We start from the raw sequence: 21,993 nt of genomic DNA on the forward strand, positions 1-21,993 counted from the left end.
AACCTCCCCCTTGACGGGCACGAGGCCCAGTCCCTTCTACCCCAGCAGGTGCCCTGTCCTTGGCTTGGCGCTGGGCCTCCTGGCAGGAGCTGGCTCACACCCCCTCACCCCCCACTCCACCTCCACCTGTCATCGCAGTGGGCTGGTCCCACGGCCGTGTTCCCTCCGTGACCTTGAGACACAGGGCTGCCCGGGCTGTGTGGCAGTGAGAGCGTGAAGCCACCATCTGGTGTGGAGACAGACACCTGAGACCACGCGCTGGGAACAAACAGGACAGAACCCCTGCCTTGTGCGGTGAGGGAGCCAGGGCGGGGTGGGGGGAGGCTTCCCTGGCTGCAGCCTTGTGGCACTGTCTGGGGTACAAAGGTCTGGGCTGCAGGTCACAGGGCTGGCGCTCAGGGAGGAAGGTGATAGGCAGTCCCTGACACTTGGTCAGATGCGGTGACCTGGAGGTGGGTTCCTGGAAAGCGTCCAGGGAGCCAGGAGGGTATAGTCCCTTCCGGCCACAAAGCCACCCTCCATCAGGAATGTGAGCTCAGGAAGCCCCGCCCATCTGTGAATCCCCCGTGGATGGGAGGCTGGATGCTCCTGGGGCTCCCCAATGTTGTGCAAGTCTCCAGGGGCCTCACCCCCTCTCTGTCCTGCTTCTGCTGGGAGGGAGGGGTCTGGGCGTGGCTGGCAAACTCCCCCAGCTCCTCAGCACCCTTCGCACAGCCTTGTGGGTGCTGCTGGGGACCGGACGCACAGGGGTGAGCGAAAGGAGACCAGGATGCGGGTGCCAGGGTTCCAGAACGCGGGGTTTATTGACACCTGGGCACGGTGGGCCCTTCCATCCCGGGACGCAGGCGTTTGAGACTCCCCGCCGCGCCTCCCCGGGAAACCCACTCTGGCGCGTGCGCAGAGACCCTCGGCAAGGTTGGCGTGGGCACATGAACGGCGAAGCTCGGCGCATTTGGCAAAGCTGTGGAGCCGTGGCAGGCAGCACGGGACTCCGGCAGGAGGGGGCGGGGCAGGAGAGGAGGCAGAATCCAACCAAACCAGAAACAGCTTATTGTAGGTAGGCTCCCCTGGCTCCTGGGAGGCCTGGGACACTGCTGAGGTAGCCGGGACACTGCGACACGGGGTGGGAGGGCAGGGGCTCGCCTGCATCTCTCCTCACCCCGCCCCTCTCCCCAGAAAGCCACGCCCATTTCCTATGCTGGGTTCTGAGGGCCGGGCCAGACTCCGCGGGGATTCCTAGCGGGGTCTGAGCAGAGCCCTCAGGGGAGCTGGGGAGCTGGACCGCAGCCTCCCCCCGGGCCCCCCCCCCCCCCCCCCCCGCAGCTGTACCTGCGAAGGCGCGGCTGAGCGCTCCAGCTATTGTGTTCCATATAAGGCGCTGGCATCTGCAGCTCGGCTCTTTTCCAACCCACTTAATTTTAAGAATAGACACTAATAATACTTAATCACCCCTCCCCACTGGCAGCGCGGGAGGGGCCTCTGTGCTGTGGTGCCAGCATCGCCCCCCCCTTCGATGGAGCCTGGCTCACCCCAAGGATTCCCTGCAGATCAGAGCTGCCAGAGGCTCAGGAGCCCCCGGCCCCTTGCAAAACCATCTGCCTGGCTCGCATGGATGAGCTGGTGGCCATACTGAGATCTGAGAAGGGTTTCAGAATATTCCAGACCATTGTGCCTGCCTAGCGGGGCGCAGGAGGTTCTGCGGCTGAAGATACCTGGGCCGAGCCGCACTTGAGGCTCCCTCTGCTCCAAGGCAGGGAGGGGCAGTTGGCAGAGCTGGCCCCAGGCCTCTGCTGGGGTGCAGCTGTCCCCACGGGCCGGGGGAGGGGCTTCCCTGCAGCCTGGGGCCAGCGCAGGAAGGAAGTCCCTGTGGTCCAAACCTCCTCGCTCGCTCTTGGTAGCAGGAACAGAACGAGGTCATGCACAAAGCAGACAGGAGTCGCGGGCTCCTCCACCAAGGTCCTGCCCATGGGAGGGACGGGCTGGGCTGGGGGTGACGAGTGGAGCCACAGCCCTGTGTCCCGACAGGGCATGGGGAAGGGCCCTGGTTTCCGGCCCCCAGGAAGCAGCAGGGCCTCCAGTGGCCTGGGCCACACCCGCTCTCTGAACAGACAGCCACTGTAGAAGCAGTGAGAGTACTGCGGACACTTCCCGCTGGGAGCCCCACAGCAAGGGAGCAAGGCATGGGGCGAGCGCAGGAGGGCTGGGTGCCTGTGCACCCGTCCTTTCTGTGAGCCGTGAGCCTGGAGGCTCCGTGACCTGCAGGCCCTCACGGCCACACCTCTCCCCATCCCCATGAGCTAAGCCACTCACTGCCCTGCTCATCCCCCGGCCCTCTGCCCGGCACCCTTGCCCAGCACTGCCACCTGCAGCTTCACGTGAGCCCCACGGCGTCCAGGGATTGTCCAGGGCTGCTGCTCAGGCTGCAGGGGCAGGCCAGGGGTTGGTGCCAGCCGTGAGGGCTGGGGCGTGTGGCCTGTGCCATGGCGGCCTCCAGACCAAGGCAGAGACGGGCAGGCAGCCTCTGGGCATCTTTCCCAAGGAGGCCAGCGTGGTCACAAACATACAAGCCACTATCCCACAGCAGCCAAGGTCCCTTTCTGTGCCTGGGATCCAGCCAGGGGCTCTAGCAGGAGGGCTGAGGTGGGGGGATGGGCAGGCCCTCGGCACAGCCCCAAGGTGCCTGTCATGCCTCTTGGGGGGTATCACAAAGATGCAGGAACCCTGCTTCCAGAAAGATCTCCCTAACCCACTGTGCGTGCCCCACGCCCCTGCTCAGCACCCCACCCAGCCCCGGCCCTTCCACCCTCCTCTAAGCTGGTTAAGGCACTTGAGTGGCTTGTTAACACTACCTGGAAAAGTCTGTTCTGCTCAACAAAACATTCAGTAATACTGCAAAAGAGAAAAAAAAAGTTTCCCAGAAAAATAGTTAAAAAAAAAAAAAAACAACCAAAAAGTCAATACTTAAGCTTTCTAAGGAATAAAATAAAGGCTAAACTCTGCTTAAATTATGTGACGCAACAGGGTCACGTTGGCACTGAGAAAATAAGGATAAAACCTGAAATACTGCTTGAGTTAAGACTCCCCTGGAGAAAGCTGGCTAGCAGAGACACCGCGAGGCTCCTGCCGGCTCCCGGCTTCGCCCCACCAGGGCCCGCGAGGCCCAGCCCGCCACAGGGTGCGGTGGAGCGAGCAGGTGGGGTGCTCTTGCTTCCCAAAGAGGCCGCTCTCCCCCTCTTTGGGATGCTGGCGCGGCTGCTCCGGACCTGCCTAGCAGCAGCCACAGCCATGAGACACCCCCCCCGCCCCTCCCCCTCTGGCAAGACCTCAGGGCGCACTTGAAGCCGGCCAGGACTCCCGGCCCCGCCCCAGGGTCCTACAGACCCTCCCACACCCCACTGCTCCACCTTCCTCTGTTCTGGGTGCCTGTGGCCTCTGGTCCTACCCAGGGAGCTGCTGGGCACTGAGGTGGCTGACTGCCCCCCCCACCCCCCGGGCTGTCCCTTTGGTGAGGCTTCCTTCTAGATTCGCCTGCCACCCTCTGGCTCCCAGGGCCACCAGGACAGCACCACAAGTGGCTCGGGGGTGCGGGCGAGCAGTGTGTGGGTGGCCACCCCTGCTCACTGCAGCCTCTGGTCCCTAAGGCCTCTGTGGGGGAGGGGAGTGGAGAATCTCATGGATGGGGGAGGGTGGCGGGGCGGGGCGGGGCGCGGACCGCCTAGCTTCTCTGTGGAGTGCTGGTCTCAGGCGGGTCCTGGCTTCCCAGAGGCTGCCTGGCAGGCCCCCGCCCCCTGGGCCCCGCCCTCGAGCAACTCTCGGGGGTCCCTGAAGAAGATCACCATGACCGTGATGTTGTCGTGCGAGCCCCGATCCCGGGCTGCGGCCACCAGCTCCTCGGCCACGAGCAGCCCACTGCCCTGCTGCCTGACCAGGTGGCTCTGGACCAGGCCGGCCACTTCCTGGTGGGGGACGACGTCGAAGAAGCCATCGCAGGCGAGCAGCAGGTAGTCCTCGGAGCCCGTCAGCTCCCGTGAGGCCGCGTCTGCCTCTCCCGACACATAGGGTTTCTGGAAGATGTCCCCTGGGCACGGGACAAGAAGAGCCATCCGTCAGAGGGCTGTGCTAGCTACTGCTTCCTCCCCGCCTGCCCAGGCCTGGGCCCGCCCTTGCTGGTCACCACCCCTCTTGCAGGGCTGCCCAGTGCTTCCTGTGGTGCTCAGAATCACAGGCCCCTCCCTGCCCACCGCCCACCGCCCACCGGGGTCGGGGGGCAGCCCTGCCTGCCTCCCTGTCCCCGCGTGCTCCTTAAAGTGGCTGTGGCTGCAGCGGCAGCAGGAAGTGGGGCTGTGAGGAAGGCAGCGCCTTTGTCGAGGACAGAGCAGCTCAGGAGGGTGGGGTGCAGAGCCCCATCGCAGGGGTTGGCCAGGGAGGGAGTGCCTTGCAAATCCCAGCTCCAACCGCAGCCATCGCTCGCACCAGATGCAAGCCCCAAATCCGCCCCCTTCCCCACAGGCTGCCCTAGATGGCGGGGTGGTCCCTGGATCCCCACCCCTCCACCCCCATCCCAGCCGCTCGGCACCGCCCCCTCACCGATGGCTCTGGAGACGGCCAGGGTCCCATTGACTCTCCAGCAGTCCATGTGAGACACGAAGCCGCCCAGTGCCTCGATGCGTGCCCTCTCGTCCTGCGGGGGAAGGCGGCTGAGGTCAGGAGCCCCCTAGGGCCAGGCTGCCCCCAGTGCCCTGGTGTCTGAGACGCGCTGGGAGCACACAGGAGGCTCACAGACACAAGGGCATCAGGTCTCATCACAGTTATCAGTCACCCAGGTGCCCGTCAGCCAGAGGCGTGGCCGAGGAACGGCTGCTTCAGGAACCAGAGGACCCCAGGCGGGGGTCCCTAAGCTGTGACTCAGGGTCAGGACGGTGTTCCCGAGAGACGGGGGTCCCTAAGCTGTGACTCAGGGTCAGGACGGTGTTCCCGAGAGACGGGGTCCCTAAGCTGTGACTCAGGGTCAGGACGGTGTTCCCGAGGCGGCAGAGAGACGTGAGCCCCCAGCCTAGGCCGGGGCTCCTGCAGCTCCCTCGTCTCTCGGGGAGGCTGTGCCTACCTTGAAAGCTGCTGAGACGGAGAGGAATTGTGTGTGGGTGCACGGCGGGGCCCTCGAAGCTGAGCTAGGCCCTGGGTGCAGCTCTCAGTTCCTCCTCCTCCACCCGCCCCAGCCCCAGCCCCAGCCCCAGCCCCAGGCACTGTCTCCGCTTGCTTGTGGGCGACAGTGGCCTGGCCTAACTTCCTCCATGCATCTCAAGTTCCTTTAAAAAGCCCTGGGGGGCGGGGAGGGGAGGCGATGCTGTAGCACAGCGGGTCAAGTCGTCGCTTGCTGTGCCAGCATCCTGTATCGGAGCACGGGTTCGAATTCTGGCTGCTCCACTTCAGATCCACCTCCCTACTGATGCATCCTGGGAGGCAGCAGAAGATGGCCCTGCCACCCATGTGAAGGACCCGGCTCAGGAAGGGTGAGGCAGAGGGTCTCGTGCTCCTGAAGTGACGCTCAGACGCACTGTGCCAGGGACAAACGACCCAGACATCTGCCCGGTGACAGCCTCCTCACTGCTCTGAGGTGCGGATCCCGGGGGCGGGGGGCTGGGCGGGACTGCTGGGGAACGGTCTGCTGGCATGAGCCAGTCTGGCCACCTAACAGACTCCACGCACCAGTTCCTCCCCAGCCAAGCCCAGTGCCGGGAAGGGGCTCTACAGAGCCACCAGACCCTGAGCAAGGGCAGGGATGGTGGTGCCAAAAGACTGGCGAGGCCTCGGTGTCCATGCATGTGAGCCGGGATGATGAAGGGACGGCCTCGTGGCCACGACGGAGGACGGAGCTGTCTGCGTGCTGGCAGAAAGGTGGGGTTTGGCGGGGGCAACACGGAGGAGACGGACACCCTGGGCAAACGGGGCCCAAAGTCAGGGACGCCATCCTCACATCTCAGTGAGGACCCTGGGGTGCAAACAAGTGGGTGACGGCAGAGTCCCAGCATGGGCTCTGCCTGACCAGGACCACAGCCTGGCTCCTCCCGACCCCGCGCAGCATCAGCTCTGGGCCCACTCCCCGCCCACCCGTGTACAGGCTCAGGATCCCCCCGAGTGTCCCATCTGTCGCTGGGATGCCCGCCTGGGGCCTCCTGACATCATTCTTTCCCCAGCGGTCCTAGGACCCCAGGACCACAGGGCCAGGGAGGTCACGGGCTTGGGTGGAGGGCGCCCCCTACCTGTCGCTCGGGCTTGTGCGGCTCCATCAGCTTCACCACCTGCCCCTGCTGCACCAGGATGACCTGCGAGTCTCCGAGCCAGGCAACGTGCAGGGTGGTGCCCGTGACGAGCGCACACACACCCGTGGTGCCACTCTGCAGCCGCTGCGGGGAGAGAGACCGTGTGACGTGAGGCAGGAGGGGTGAGCCCAGACAATGAGGTGTGGATGCAAACTCGGGAAAACGCAGACTCCCCCCAAGTAGAAGAGCAGCTGGGGGGGGGGGAGGGGCAAGGACCAGAAGGGTCCTGGAGCTCCAGGGGGTGCTGAGGGCTCTGTGCAGGGGTGTGTACAGGTCCCAACTCAACAAATAGCAAGCCCTAAGTAACCTGTTGTGTGTCAAACACCTGCTACATAGTATCCACTCTACCCCCAGGGGCAGCCCTGAACTCTGAGGCCTTGTTTAGCTTTGGGGGTGGCACAGCCGCTGGGAGGGGAGGGGCTTCAGCTCCCACTGGCTCCCCCCCCCACTCCTGTGGCAGATTGGATGCAGAGGCCCGCTCCAGGCTCAGAGCAGCCCTGCCTGGGGGGTTTCCCCACAGGGGCGGGTCTTTTAAGCCATCTGAGCCTCAATGTTCCAGCCTGGGAGGTGGTCATGAAGGAAGTGTCCACCTCGCAGGGCAGCCGGGAGTGAAATCCCGCGGGTGTGGGGCTGGGGGACGGCTGATGGGACCTTCCTGGCCGCCTGCTGGGACCCACCAGGACGAGCAAGGGCGGTGGTGCGAGATGTTGGTTCCGGCTTTCCTCTTCTGTAGCCGACCGCGCTTCCACAGCGCCAGGCCTTGCTGGTCTCCCAGGGCAGCTACTTGCTAGAGGCGGTAAATGCTTCCCTCCGTGGGTGGGCCTTTCCCTGGGCAAGCCAGCGAGTGGGGTGGAGCCCACGCCTCACCCACCAGGCTGAGACGCCCTTGCAGCTCAGAGTCTGGAACTGGCCGGCACCTGCCTGGCCCTGCCCCCAGCAGCTGCTCTCTCCCCTGGGCAGGGGCAGCCAGCTACTGACTCTCACCTCGCGCTTGGCTTTCCTGAGAAACATGTCGTCAGTGTGCCGGAAGGCCGCTCTCAGCGCTCCAGCGGGGTCCGTGGGCAGCTCCGGCCGGCGGGCGGCGTTGGCGTGCACGTGGACGGCGGCGTACCTCGCGGCATCCACGCCTCCGTGCCCATCAAACACAGCGAAGTAGGCGCGGTCCACGGCGTCCTGGTGGAGAATGTGGTGGGAACCGTGCACCTGCTGGCCTTGTGCCCGACAGGGGTTGTCGGGGACACCCCAGCCGGCTGCTGTCAGCTGGGAGGGGGAAGCTGGGATAGTGCTTGGGTCTGGTGTGTCACCGGGATGTCAGGTGTTGGAAACATTAACCCCCTAAGGCACCTGCTAATGGTACTTGGAGGTGGGACCGTACTGGGGTCTAATCAGGGATAGACAGACTACAGAGCCAAGAGCTTTGTTACAGAGCTTCAGCTGCAGCTAGCAGCCCTGGCACCCTGTCCCGCCCTCCTAGGTGGTCCTGGTGTGGGATCTCCTCGTCCTGGGACCTGGCAGGGGGAGCACTCACTGACAGGCCAAAGAGCTGGTTGAAGGCAGGCAGGCACACGTGCCGGTCCTCCATCTTGCGGCGAGTGTTCCGGATGGCGTGGACGGAGACCAGCCACTGCCGCTGTGGGACCCGGGCCGCCAACGGCACCTGCTTCTGCCACTGGCTGCAGACTTCCCAGAGCTGGTTGAAGAAGCTCCGCGCCAGGCCTCTGGCGTCTAGCACTGTTGGGCAATGGGAGGAACTGTCAGGAGAAGCAGCCGCCGACCAGCTGAGGCTCTGCCTGGCCCTCCCGCCTGCTGTCCCCATCATGAAGCCTGCACTGGCCTCACTGCCAGTCACCTGCTGGAGGCATTTTTTTTTTTTTTTTAAGATTTATTCATTTATCTGAGAGGCAGAGTTGGAGAGCGAGGGAGACACGGAAAGAAAGGTCTCCCATTCGCTGGTTCACTCCTCAAAAGGCTGCAATGCCCATTGCTGGGTTGGGCTGAAGCCAGGAGCCGAGAGCTGCTTCTGGGTCTTGCACGTGGGAGCAGGGGCCCAAGCACTTGAGCCATCCTCCACTGCCTTCCCAGGCACGTTAGCAGGGAGCTGGGTCAGAAGTGGAGCAGCTGGGACTCAAACCGGTGCCCGCATGGGATGCTGGTGCTGCAGGTGGCGGCTTAGCCTGTTACGCCACAGCGCTGGACTGGGGCATTCTTTTGATCTGGCAAGCCACACCTGACAGCCTGCTTTCAGCAACCGGACATGTCTGACTTGGCAACCGGTACCACGAAGTCTCCCTTCCCACACGGAGTGGCTCCACTCACAGGAACTCGTCAGAAACACAAAGATAACTGAAGCGCAAGTTCCCGATCCTTCGCAAATGCTCATTCTCTAAGGACAGAGGAATAACTAAGCGATGGTTACCTTCCTGAGGAAGAATCAAGCTGCTCTTAGAAAAAATCGTTTTCACAGCCAAACATTGCAGCCGCCGCTGTACAAGCCAGCAACTGCACGAGTGGGCGCTCACCCCAGAATGAAGGATATGCTCACGCAGACACGTGGACGTGGCTGCTCTCCGTAGCCAGCATCCACAGTGGGACCAGGTGTCCAACAGCGCGTGAACCCTGAAGACAACGGGGCCTGGGAACGCCAACCGGCGGCAGAACAGCAGGAACGACCACTGTTAATCTCCACAGACAACCACGCCGACGCCGAGTGGGAAGCTCCCACGGGGCTGGAGCTTGGTGCCGAGACTGCGTTCTGCTCGGGAGGCCCACATCTCGCACAGGAGTGCCTGGGTTCGAGTCCCGGCTCCTCCATTTCTGACCCACCTTTCTGCACATGTGAACCCTGGGAGGCAGCAGGCGACGCCTCAGACCACTGGGTCCCTGCCACACAGGCGGCAAAGCCCTAGGCTCCTGGCTTCGGCCTGGTCCAGCCCCCACTGTTGTGGGCATTTGGGGGGGGAACCAGTGGATGGGAGATCCAGTTCCTGCCCAGGGCTGGAGGCTGTGGAAGAAAAGAAGAATCAAAGAAAGTCTGAGGTCCGAGCGGGGTCCAGGAGAACCCACGCACCCAGGCAGCACAGGGAGCATCAAGTCAGCCGCCGCCGCCACACCCAGGACAGGAATCCACGCGGGCATCTGCAAGCACTGGGGGACTGGCAGGCCCGGGCTGACGGGCTGTGGGGTGACAGAACAGGCCTGGGAGCCAGGTCCAGCTCTGGGCAGGCCGCTCCGCGCGTTAGCCGGGGAGCACTCTGCTACCTTCCTTGATCAACCAGTCCTCCCCCGACCCCCTCGCTTCTCTCCTCGCTGGCCCCAAGAGCACAGAGCGGCATCCCAGCCTGCTCTCCCTGGCCTGGGGTTCTGCTGCTGTTTGCCGTCCCCATGTTTAGACTCGAACGAGGCTACAAGCCTCCTGGTGCTGCGCAGGCCACAGGGGCCGCGGGCCCAGCACCCGGGGAGGCGCTGGCATCTGGCCACAGAGGGGCTGTAGCCACATCTCCGCCCTCTTGGCTGTGACCCTCACACAGTGCCTGCCCTGATGCCCTTTTGCAGGAGTGGCTTGGAGACTGCACTTTCCGACCCACGTGTCTTTCTGCGTTCCGTTCCCATGACAGGGAGGACGGGATCCGGCCGGGCGGCTCCCCGGGCCTGCATGGGGCTGGGATTTCCTCCTGGCTGCGCGCCTCCTCACTTCACAGGCCTGTGGCAGCCCCAGGCGCTGGGCTCCTCCGGCGCCAGCCTCAGCAGTTCTCCGTCCTACCAGCAGGCGTCGCCGCCTCCTGCCCGGATCAGCAGAGAAGCCGGGGCGCGGTGGGAGCGGGGGGCGGCGCTCCCTTTGTGCGGCGGCGGCAGCTGCCACCGGCCGGAAGCCTGCTGGCTTTGCAGAGAACAATGGCTGCCTGTCACTGTGGACAGCTGTCTCCCGGGCGCCCATGTGAGGCTGTGCTGGGGTGGAGGGCGGGCGGGGAGCCAGGGACCAGAGAGAGGGGGCAGGGACTGGCCGGGCCCCCGCGGATGCTGGAAGCTTCGCGTGTTTTTCTCCTCCTTGGGCCCTCCCCTCGTCCCCGGCTTTCCCGTGGGTGCATGCCCTAACCAGAGGAAGCGGGAAATTTGCGGAGACGCCCAGTGCCAGTGCGGGGGGGGGGGGGGGCTGCCCAAAGGGAAATTTCCAGCAGGGAGGGCCCCGGCCCTGCTGGCCCCTCCCCTGCTGCCGCCTCTCGATGTCTGTGCTGCCTCACTAGGAATCAACACTTTGGTGAAACACAGTGAAGGGGGATTAGGAGGACAACAAAAGGCAAGCAGAACACGCCCCCCCTTTAATGATTTGTCTGTCAAGGGCTCTGCAGGCCTGAGCCTCTGCTCCTGTGCCTGGTCCCTGCCCGCACTGCTCCCGGGCCTGGCCCCACAGGCCGCTGTAGAAACAGCCAGGGCAGCTGAGCCCCCGGGCTGCGGCCCCACGAAGCTCACTGCCGCGGCTGCACCCTGGTATCCTCCACCGTCTGGAGAGGACGCTGCCCCCCACCCCCACCCCCGAAGCGGCTGCACCGCTGCCACTCGGCAGCTGTGTGTCTGCGTGGGCAAAACGGGACAAGCGTCCATTCCCTGGGCTGTCTTCGCAACTTAAGAGGACGGGGTGCAGGAGCACGCCACGGGCCTGGGCTCCTGGGCTGAGTGCAGGCTGTGTGCAGAGGCTCCCGGCTCGCCCCGGGTTAGTTGGTGTCACCTTCTCAGCACCTCAGGCCTGCTGCGGCCCAGTGCTCTGCTGACAGCCCCCGGCCCTCCTCCTAAGCCTGGCCGAGGTCACCAGGGCAGGGGGAGGGGACACTCACGGATCACAGGGGCCTTCTCCTCTTCCTCCTCCTCCTCCTCCTCCCTGGGCAGTTTCTGGAATTCAGACAGGTCTGTCTGAAGCAGCTGGGAAAGGGCCTCGTGGGCCAGAGGCGCGGCAAGTGGTGGCGGAGCGTTCCTGGGGACGGGAAATGAGACAGCACTGCTGGGGGGGGCGGTGCAGAGCTGGGCGCTGCGCCCTTGGCCTCAGTGGCCTGGCAGCAAACCGGGTGGGGCACTGGCCCCTGTGCCAAGCAAGACGAGAGGGAGCGAAGGGGATCCCAGCCCCGTATTCCCAGGCTGCGGCCCTAACTCCCAGGACCGCTGAATGGGATCTTGTTTGGGGTCAGGGTCACTGCCGACAGAACGACACCTGCTGGAGATGCGTGTTCACAGGAAAGAGGAAACGTGGACTCACATCGTGTACACACACACACACACACACACCGAGGGACTGGGCAGCAGGATGCCGAGACCCTGAGGATGAGGCTGGAGGCCAGGGAGGGCCCACAGACCCCCAGAGGGCCCAGCCTTGGCCCTGGGCCTCAGATGTCTCCAGAACTACAAGACGCGAGCCTCTGCTGTTTTATCCAGCTCGAGGAGCTTTGTCACTGCTTCCTCCGGAAGCTCACCTAGGGGCATGGGATCAAGCGCTGCATTTTGGGAAAGAAAGAAAAAGCCGAGCTGAGGCTGGCGTAGGATAGCCACATCCCACATCAGAGCACCTGGCTCGAACCCCGGACCCCCACTCCTGATCCAGCTTCTTGCTAATGCACCTGAGAGGCGGCGGATGATGGTTCAAGCACATGGGGCGTTCTGGGCTCTTGGCTTCAGCCCAAACCTGGGGTTCAGCCTCATGGCTTCAGTCAGGCCCAACCCTGACTGCTGTGGGCACTTGGGGATTAAACCAGTGATGCAGGTGTCCTCTCTCTCTTTCTTTCTGCCACTCTGCCTTTCAAATCAATCTTAAAAAAAAAAAAGCTGTGTACAATCAGCAGAGGGAGTGGCCACGTACAGCCCATGGTGTCCCTGGGTAGGTGGGGCCACTGGGCAAGCTGTGGGGAGTGTGTGTGTTGGGGGGCGACAAGAGCAGCAGGTGGGTGGAGTTTTACCGCATGCATGGCTACATTGAGCGCTCGGACCCCCTCGGATGTGGGCAGGGAGGATGAGCTGAAGGTAAATACTGGGGGGAGGGGCGGCCAAAGTCCAGAGGGGAGTGGCCATGCAGGCGAGGGGGTGGCGTGGTGGCCAGGAGGGTCAGAGCAGGGCAGTCCTGGGGGAGGAGGGCAGGGATGGCACCTGGGGATCCATTCTGAGCATCGAGGGGAAGTGGAACTGACGCAACAGAGCAGGGCTGGGGGAAGGGATGAGTGAGGGGCCTGGCTTCGCTGGCGACTCGCAGATTCTCTTGAGGTCAGGGTCTGGGGGGCTGTGGGAACAGGGTCCAGCAGGAGGCGGAGCTGTGGGGTGAGTGGGGCCAGGGAGTGGCTGGCGAAGGGTAGGACCCCAAAGGTGGCCTCCCAGGAGGGAACAGGTGTGCCACCTGATTGCAACAGCTCAAGTCCCTGAAGGCAGCTGCAGAGTGGAGAGGGTGCGGGGTGGAGGAGGAGGTCGCTGCCGGCTGCAGGCAGAGAGCCTCTGTGGGTGGGTGGCGCAGAAGAGAGATGGGGCCGAGGAGTGCGTTGGGACACCGCTTACAATCCTGCCTTGCCCCGCCCCTCCACGCAGGCCCCACACCTGGGGAACCTTCCCCACCCCCCAGCTGCCACTTCCGGGGGAAGCGCTCCTTGGCTGTCCTGGGCAGAAGGGGCAGCTCCTCCTGATGGCCCAGAGGCCTCTGGGATACACCCAGCTCCGTGCAAGGATGCACAGGCTCAGCTCTGTGCCTGGTCCCTGACCTTGGGGACAGCACAGCTCTCTGACGGCCAGGTCTTGCCCTTCTCGGGGACTGCGCGTCACAGGCACCCACGCTGGTCTCAGTGGTCTGGGGGTAGGAATTCCTGATGTTTTTAGCACGAGTGGGTGACTCAGAGGAGAAGCCTCTGGAACTGCCTTTGCGAACAGGCAGCTACAACTTCAGAAATGAGTTCCTCTGCCCTTTGAGGGTTTCCTGCCAACCTCCGGGTCTTCCCTGTCCACGAGGGGGGGGAAGGAAGGAGCCTGAACTCCTCGGTCCTGGTGAGGTCATGCTGCGGCTTCCTGTCCGCCCACGGCTGCTGCTGGGGGCAGGGAGGCAGCTTCTGGCCAGGGCGACTCAGACAATGCCTGGCTGTGAGCCACCAGCATCCCCTTCCTGGACACTGCTGCTCCTGGTGGGAGGGTCCATCCCGGGACTCAGCCCTGGGAATGGCACCTTGCAAGTTCACCCTGACCCTGGGCCCTGCAGGGTGGGGCTCCAAAATGCAGCCAGAGGATGTCCCGCGCAGAGAAGCCAGCACCTGCCTCACCTGCGGGGCGGGGTCTACAGGGGTTCAGTCTAGCAGCAGGGATGAAAACCGCACACCAACGGCAGGGTGCGCCAAGCTCGACGTGGAGCCCACAGAGGGGACAAAACCACGCACAGGGCCCTGCACAGTGACGGAGCCAGTCAAGCCACTGCCTGCGGCACCGGCATCCCACATGAGCTCCTGCTGCAGACCCGGCTGCTCCACTTCCGATCCAGCTCCCTGCTTATGTGCCTGGGCAAACAGAGGAAGATGGCCCAAGTGCTTGGGCCCCTGCACCCGCGTGGGAGACCTGGATGGAGTTCCTGGCTCCTGGCTTCGGCCTGGCCCAGCCCTGGCTGTTGTGGCCATTTAGGGAGTGAACCAGCAGATAGAAGATATCTCTCTCTCTGTGTCTCTTCCTAACTCTACCTTTCAAATAAATAAAATAAATCCTTAAAAAAAAACTTAGAAAAAGCCCACTCAGATGGCCAGAACCTATGAGATCTTCGGGGGGGGAGGGTCCCCCCCCCCCATCAGCCATCACCACTAGCAACCTCAGACAGAACCAAAGGCCACGCACCACCAGCAGATCCCTGGGGCCGCACCTGCCTCTCTTGGGCCCATGTCCTCCCACGGCTTCCGTTTCTGCTCTCACTGCTGTGAACCCAAGACAAGCCCCGTGGGTCCCGGCTGCTGGCTGTGGGGTAAGGGGGGGCCCTCCCCTCGGCCTGCTGGGAACCAAGGCCCACATCAGCTTGAAGACGGCCCCTCTGCTGCGAGCCCCACAGACTATGCCTGGTCCCCCGCACGAGCCGGGCTCTCCTCCCTGCTGCCCGGGGTCGGGGGCAAAGGCAGCCACGAAGCCTCTTGTCCCCTCCTTTCCCCCAGCGCCCACTCTATAACTGGCTGTCCCCAACGCCCAGGGCTTATTTCCCGTTCATACCACCTCTTTCCGTAAGAATCTCCTGAGTGAGCCCACGCCAGCCCTGACATAAGCCTCACCTACTTTGGAACACAGCCACGGGGGCTTCCCCACGAAGGTGCGGCTGGGTGAGCGTGGCCCGAGCACGCAGAGCGCTGTGGGCGTGGCCTCACCGGTCCTGCGGGGTGTGGCTCCAGCGCCCTGCAGGTTCAGGCTGCGGTTCTAGCAGCACATCACTAATGTGCAGCGCCAGGGTCCGGGTACCATGACAGGCAAGCAAGGAAGCACAAGGCCGGGGGCGAGGGAGGGGGTTGAGATGGCAGCCGCAAGGCCTGCGTCTCCGTGGGGGTGGTTGGGACATACCGTGGGGTTACAGGAGCTGTGCACACCCAGGCTATGCGGAAACACCGTGGGGAGGGACCGGGACTGGGACGTTGCCGCCACACAGCCCACCACCGTGAGCCAGGGACGAGACCTTGTCTTTACAGAATGTGTGCATCAGTGGAGGGGCAGGAAGACCCCCAGGCCCAGGCGTGGCCCTTCTGAGAGGGGGGCCTCTGAGGTCAGCCTGGGAGACCCGCTACTGTGGGGTCAGTGCTGTGGAGCAGTGGGTTAAGGCAGGGCCTGTAGCGCAGGCATCCTACACGGGCACTGGTTCGAGTCCCAGCTGCTCCACTTCTGACCCAGCTCCCTGCTAATGCGCCTGGGGAAGCAGTGGAGGATGGCTCTAGTGCTTGGGCTCCTGCACTCACATGGGAGACCTGCCCTGGCTGTTGCGGCCATCTGGGGGATGGAAGTCTCTCTCTCTCTCTCTGTAACTCTGCCTTTCAAATAAATAAATCTGTAACAACGCCCCCCCCCCCCCCGGGATGTTCATGTCCTTGGCAGTGGTGGGCAGGGGAAGCCGGGTACCCGGACACAGGCAAAGGTGAGAGGGCAGGGCAGGTGTGCGAGCCAGGGAGAGCTGAGAAGTACACACCAGAGCCCAGGGCGAGCCCCGGCACAGGACACCCCCCCCCCCCGCCACAGCCTTCAAGAGACCCAGGCCCAGCTCAGACTGGCAGCTTCAGAGAGCAATGCGTCAGTCCCCCCACCCAATCCGAGGTCTCACTTTGCAAGGTTCCACAAACCTGCAGTCAACTGTGGTCCAGAAACTTCCATCGGGAAAATGACGGAAACAAACTGCATGCGTGCGTGGCCTCGTGGCTTCCGGCTCTGCTGCACCCCAGGACGTGCAGAACCAACCCCCGGCCCAGCCACGCATATGCTAACCGCCATGAGCCACTTAGTGTCACGTGGGTTATCAGGTCACAAGTCCTTGTGATCGAGTGACCTGCAGTTTATCCCTGGGGGGCGGTTTCAGCATCCGGTTCGTTTCACTTAATACATCAAGCCTCACCGTAGGCATGTCCGCAGAGGAACCACACAGTCTATGCACGGAATTGCCACACGGCCGAGTGCCAGTCATGGCTGCAGACTTGCACTGGGGGTCCCTGCACACGGCCCTCATGGATCAGGGGAGACTGACTGTCCCTCTGACGCAGTGATGGGGATCTGGATGGGCCGGGAGTGTGCCAGGAGCAGCAGCCACGGTCAGGGCTGGGGTGTGGGAGACACGGCCCCCCCGGCCCCCCGCCTCAGCCCCTCTGAGTCGCACGGGCCTACCTGCTGAGCAGGAAGCTGAGCGCCAGCTCGGCTAGCTCGCCTTCCGCCTCCTCCTGGCTGATTGCTGTCCCCGGCGCCTTCCACGGCAGCGGGCTCTCAGGGCTCAGCGGGGCCGGGAAGTCGCGGAGGAGGGCGTCCAGGAAGCTGGGGCTCTCCTCGGTGCTGCAGGCCATCTGGCCGCTCTTCTGTGGGGCTCCCGAGGCCATGGCCAGAGCATCCCGGGGCAGAGCCGGGCTTGCAGCCGGGCCTGGGGCAGGAGGGTCCCTGGTCGGTTGTCACTCTGGGGGGCGGGGAGGAGAGACATCAGAGGCGGTGAGGTCACACGGCGACAGGTGCCTGGGATGCAGGATGCAGGTGGCCCTGTTTCGCCCCTCTCCCCTGCAAAGCCTCGTGTGCCAAGGACACTACAGGGGCTGGTGTTCCGGCCCAGGTCCAGTTCGCAGGGCGGGAAACACAGGTGGCGAGGACGTCTCAAAGGAGAGGTGACAGAGGAGGTGTGTTCCCGGCACAGCGTGAGCAGTGTGGCCAGAGGAGAGAGGGACACTGCGGCCAGGCCACTGAGGCAGGAGAAGGGCTCAAGCCGGCAACCAGGTCACGTGCCGCCGGACCTGTGGGCCCGGAGGTGGTGACCAGTGGGAGGAGGGACGGCCGCTGGCGCGACAGTGGTGGTTCTGGGAAAGGCCACTACACAGGACCAGAGTGGGAACAGGAGGGTTCTTCAGGGGCTGCCAGGCCAGGAGGTAATGGGGGCAGGCAGGTGGTGCCCTGGGCGGTGGTCGAGCCTACATGCTCTCCGGGGGGGAGGGCACCTGTGAGCTTAGAATGGCTCCAGCCCCTAACTCCTGCCTGGAGGAGAGGGGCAGCGGTCGGCGGCAGCTCCCAAGCCCGTGTCTTCAGGAACGCCCAGGGCTGACTTGTTGCCAGGCCCCCTGGTAGCCCTCAGCACCCCAGGGACCGGGATGAGTCCCGAGGCTTGGCCGTGCAAGTGTCTGGGGACGCTGAGAGGCACCAGGTGGGAAGTCTCAGGATGGAGGAGGGAGCCCAGAGCCAGGGCTCGGCCCGCCCTACCCTGATGCCCTCACACACGGTGCCCAAGGGCCTTGCCAGCTCCAAGCCGGCCAGCCGTCACTCACACTGGGCTTTCACACGCCGGAACCCCTCCTGGAGTCCCTAATTCAGCCACCTCCTTACTCAGTGATGGCTGCGTGGACCCCTGCCTCACGCCCACAGCACTGTCACCCTCAGGCATTGGCCTCGGGGTTCCCCCAGTGCTGCAGCCAGCCCCGCCTTCCTACCACACACACCAGGGCGCATTACCCCCTGCCCCTCCCTTCTGGCTTGCAGGTGCCCCTTCGGGCCAGCGGCATTGCCACCTGCTCCCACTGAGCCCACCTAAAGCCAGGATACCCCTGTGGGCTTCCCCTCACCTCCAGGTGTTCACCGCCCCTTGACAAAGTGACCACCAGACACGAGATGCTGAGATGCGCCCCAAGCACCAAGTGGGAGAAGCAGCAGCAGCCCGTTTCCCCTCTGGATTACCACGGTATGGAGGAGGCAAAACCGCACGTCAGAAGCTTCTAGAAACTTCCAGAAGCCTTGGTCTTAGGAGGGCCAGGCTGGGCCTCCAGACTCCGCTAGACAGGGTAGGGGTGTGAAGTTGAAGGGTGAAGGGGCTGAGCACTGCCCAGGAAACACTGCTGAGGGCGGGGCGGACCCAGGGAAGCATCGTTCCCTGAGGACAAGTCTTCTGGATGAAGCCCCAGAGAGTGGGGAGGGTAGAGGGTCCCTCCCCCCCCCCCCCGGCAAGTCAGATGTCTCACTAATGACAGGCACCTGGGGCACTGAGGGCACGGGGTGTTAACTGAAAAAAAAACACCCCAAAAATCAAAGCCTTCTTTCAGGGACAGGAATCCAACAATGATTTCAGTAGACACATATGAATAATACGGAAATAGGGGCCCCTGAGGATAGTGGGTAGAGTGGCATCCCATATGGGTGCTGGTTTGAGTCCTGGCTGCTCCACCTCCGATCCAGCTCCCTGCTAATGAGCCTGGGAAGAACAGAGGAGGACAGCCCAAGCGCTTGGGTCCCTGCACCCATTTGGACCACTGGGAGGAAGCTCCAGGCTCCTGACTTTGGATTGGCCCAGTTCTGGCTGCAGTGGCCATTTGGGGAGTGACCCAGCAGATGGAAGAGTTCTCTCTCTCTCTCTCTGACTTTCAAATAAATAAATCTTTTGAAAGAAAGGGGCACATGCGATGGGCAGACTCAAGTTCGCTGTGATGCTTCCCACTCACGAGTGAGTGCAGCAGAGGGGGGTCAGCCGGGGTCAGCCGGAAGGAGGTGGAGCTCTGGCCTTGTAACCGCCAAGGCAAGACCTTGTGAATGGGGTGGGGGGGGGGTGGGGGAGTGAGAACCAGCTGGGAGCGGAAGCAGGGCCAACAGAGGCGACAGCTGCAGCCCATGGAGGTTAAGCCACGCAGAAGACAAGAGGATGCTGAGGAATCTCCCAGCGGGCTAGGGAGCCCTTGAGCGGGGACAGCGGCCAAGCCCCCAGTGGGTACCGCTGAGCTGCCCCTGCCTCCTGGTGCTTAAGGGAGAGGTGGGCGAATACCGCAGAGCTGTCCCCAGGAACTACGGGCGCAGGTTTGAGAAATAAACGAACGCTGCCCCCCTGGGTGCCCCCTGCTTCTGAGCCACCTGTGCACTGACATCCAGGCCGTGCAACGTGCTCATGGAGATGTCTGACCAGCACCCAAGTGAAAACACAGCAGCGCGCCCTGCCCCCACCCCGATATGCAGAGGAGTGCTCCACAACACAAAGCCCACCTTCAAGTCCAGAACTCAAGGCTCCTCCTCTTGGATCCCCCTTGCTGACGCCACCTGCTGCCAGACATTCGGGACAGTAGGCACCTCCCTCCCAGCTGCCAGCTGCCCGTCTTGGGGTGCGTTTCAGGTGCCTAGCGCATTCCCCACCAAGCCTGCATGATCCCATCCAAGGCCACCTGCACCTGCCGAGCAGGGGCTGGGGAGTGAGGCGATGCAGATGAAGACACTCCTGCATTGCCTGGCTGCTTCTCAGGGCTGTGCCAACGGCTTTTTAAAAAAATTATTTATTTGAAAGGAAGAGTTACAGAGAGAGGGAGAGAGAGAGATCTTTCATCTACTGGTTCAACCCCCAAATGGCTGCAACAGCGAGGGCTGGGCCAAGCTGAAGCCAGGAGCTTCTTCTAGGTCTCCCACGCGGGTGCAGGGACCCAAGCACGTGGGCCATCCTCCTCTGCTTTCCCAGGCACATTAGCAGGGAGCTGGATGGGAAGAGGGAGCGGCCGGGACTGGAATCCGCACCCAAATGGGATGCGGGCACTGCAAGCAGTGGCTTTACCTGCTATGCCAGAGCTTTTTCTAGAAAGACAGGATGCTCGCTGGGTGCTCACCCAGCTTCATTCCTGCATCCGGGGCTCAGAGAGAGGGAGGGACCGGACCACAGCCTCCTTCCCCTGGGGACCCAGCTGGGGTAAAGGCTGAGGACTTGGAGAAAGACAGGAAGATGTTCGGAACCCCATGGTGGGGGACCCAGAGGCAGAGCCGGGAGTGCCTGGGGAGGAGTGGCGGGGACTCAGAGGGGGGAGACAGTTTCAGGAAGGGACCTGCAGGGGCACACCGGGGAGGGAGCTGTGCAAGCCAGTAAGGGCACCGCAGGGACCCTGGGCTCCCAACCCCAGTGCTGCCCGCCGCCTGCCCGCACATCTCATCAGCTGGAGGCTACAGCAAACATGTGCCAGGGCCCTGGGGCGGGGCCACTGCTCTACCCTCAGTCTCACAGCCGTGCTGTGACTGCCACACTCCCCTGCTTGCCCTGCTCCCTGCCCTGAGAGCCTGCTGAACTCCATTTTTTTTTTTTTAATTATTTACTTATTTGAGAGGGAGAGCTGCCCTCTGCTTCGCTCCCCTGCCAAAGGCTTGGGAGCCCGGGGAACTCAACCCAGGTCTCCCACGTGGGTGGCAGGGATCCAGCTGCTGGCTGCCTCCCCAGGGTCTGCAGCAGCAGGAGGCACCAAGAGGCGCGAAGGCGGGTTCAGCGGGTTCAGCGGCCGTACCTGCACCTGCGACATCCCGCCCCAGTCCTCCAGGGCGCCGCCACTACGAAAATGCATTCTTCTAAATTTCAATTCTTCCTCCGTACTTTTTCTAAGGCGGTCTAGTCAGTCAAAAGAGCTGGTTGCCCAGCCTTGCTTCCTTTTAGAACCTCGGGAAGCAGCGATCTTCCCGCAGGAAACTGCAGCATGGTTACCAGTCACCCAGCGCCTCCGACCCGCTTCTCCCCACCAAGGAGCATCTTACTTCTCTACTCTCGGGTCCCTGGGAGCAGCATGGTGAACATCCTTCCGGCATCCTTCCCTAAATACTTTTTCAAATTGTGGTTACAAACTAATCACCTTAATTGACCGCTTCAGCCAATTTTTTTTTTTTTTTTAAGCATCCAATTCGGTGGCATTCAGCACTTCCACCACAGCTTTGTAACCAGAACTTTTGTTTTCCTGAGCTGGCCACCACCAGGGAGCCCACCCTGACTGGCCTTTCTGTGCACGGCAGGTGGTCGGCGTGATGGAAGAGTGAGCGCCAGCTGGCTGCGGGTGGGGGATTCTGCAAATGCACTTGACTGGTGGCCAAACAGCTTTCAAGCCGGTGTTCGCGGCTGCTTTCTCTCACAGCCACGCGGAGAATTACAGAGTCCTGCCACGTCCCAGAGGGGGAGCGCCCCACCCCGGCCGGAGGCTCACGCAGCTGGGAAATGGCCAAGTGGGCTCCCGTGGGGGTCTCCTGCGGCCTTCGGGCCACTTGGCCCTCGGTTACAGAAAGCAAGAAGGCGAAATTGGACAATGGGACGGATACGGGCGGCAAGGCCGGAAACAGAGCTGGAGGTGGCCTGAGTGCCGGCCAGCCTCACCCCCACCCCCGGTGGGTGAGAGCCACAGCTGGGCTCGCTCAATCTGCAGGGAGGCTGCAGGCGAGGCCACCACCACCGCCAGCACCACCAGCACCTTCGCCGGACCTCTGCTATAAACCCCACCGGCGGTCCGGTCGGGTGGCCGGGTCCCCTCTGCAGCACAGCACCGAGGGGTTCCGGGACCTGCCCGAGGCCACAGGGCCTCCAGGCTTCGAGCTGTCTGTGCTCCGGCGCCCAAGGCTCTATCTAAAGCAGGTGCAAACCAAGCCGACGCTCGCTTTAAACCCAGCCGGAGGGCCCCGGTGTGTGTGGGGGTGGACTCGCTCCAAAGACAGACCCCTCCCCCGCGGCTCCTGCCACGGAAGGTGCACGGAGGGGGTAGGGGTCAGGGCCTGGGCACACACGTTCCTGCGGGCGGGCCGGATGCTGGGAGGTGGGGGCACTGCTCTCCCCAGCTCGCCGTTCTGCCTCGCGACCCTCGGTTCCCGCCGGGCTATGGCCTCGGCCACGCACACACCCCGCCCCTCGCCGCCGCCGCTGCCCGAGACCCCCTCGATCTACTCCAAGCCCCCGATTCCCAGCCCCGGGTTCCCCAGCTGCTGTCCCGGTTCTTCCGCGCCCCCCAAGACCCCCGCCCCCAGCTCGTCTCGGCCTCCTCGCCTCCCCGCGCGGCCCCTCCGGTCCCCTCAGTCCCACCTCGCCCTAGCACACCATGGCTCCCTACGCGACCCTCCGCTCCAGCCCCGGCAGCCCCACAGTGCCGCCTCCCCACAGCCTCCATCCCTGCTCCGCCTCACCTCCGGGTCCCCGCGGGCCTCACCTGCCGCCCCGCAGCTCAGCGCCCCGCGCCCCGCGCCCGGCCGGCCCCGCCCACTTCCCGTC

The 21,993-nt window shown here is 63.6% G+C and overlaps 1 protein-coding gene across 2 annotated transcripts; it reads right to left on the reverse strand.

Annotated features, from left to right (window-relative positions):
- Positions 1-1,316: 1,316 nt before the first annotated feature.
- Positions 1,317-21,993, reverse strand: PPM1F (protein phosphatase, Mg2+/Mn2+ dependent 1F). 2 transcript variants are annotated; one of them, XM_062182013.1, is made up of 8 exons: positions 21,932-21,993; positions 16,161-16,440; positions 11,150-11,286; positions 7,849-8,051; positions 7,305-7,493; positions 6,261-6,404; positions 4,588-4,681; positions 1,317-4,078 (listed from the first exon to the last, which is right to left on the reverse strand). In XM_062182013.1, the coding sequence occupies exons 2-8, from the start codon at positions 16,364-16,366 to the stop codon at positions 3,741-3,743; spliced, it is 1,311 nt and encodes a 436-aa protein (XP_062037997.1). In that variant the 5' UTR covers positions 16,367-16,440; positions 21,932-21,993; the 3' UTR covers positions 1,317-3,740. The 2 variants fall into 2 exon arrangements, with proteins under 2 accessions (XP_062037997.1, XP_062037998.1); XM_062182014.1 differs by lacking the exon at positions 21,932-21,993 and adding an exon at positions 21,909-21,931.

This window comes from Lepus europaeus, chromosome 23, assembly GCF_033115175.1.
Source record: "Lepus europaeus isolate LE1 chromosome 23, mLepTim1.pri, whole genome shotgun sequence".
Lineage (NCBI taxonomy): Eukaryota > Metazoa > Chordata > Mammalia > Lagomorpha > Leporidae > Lepus > Lepus europaeus.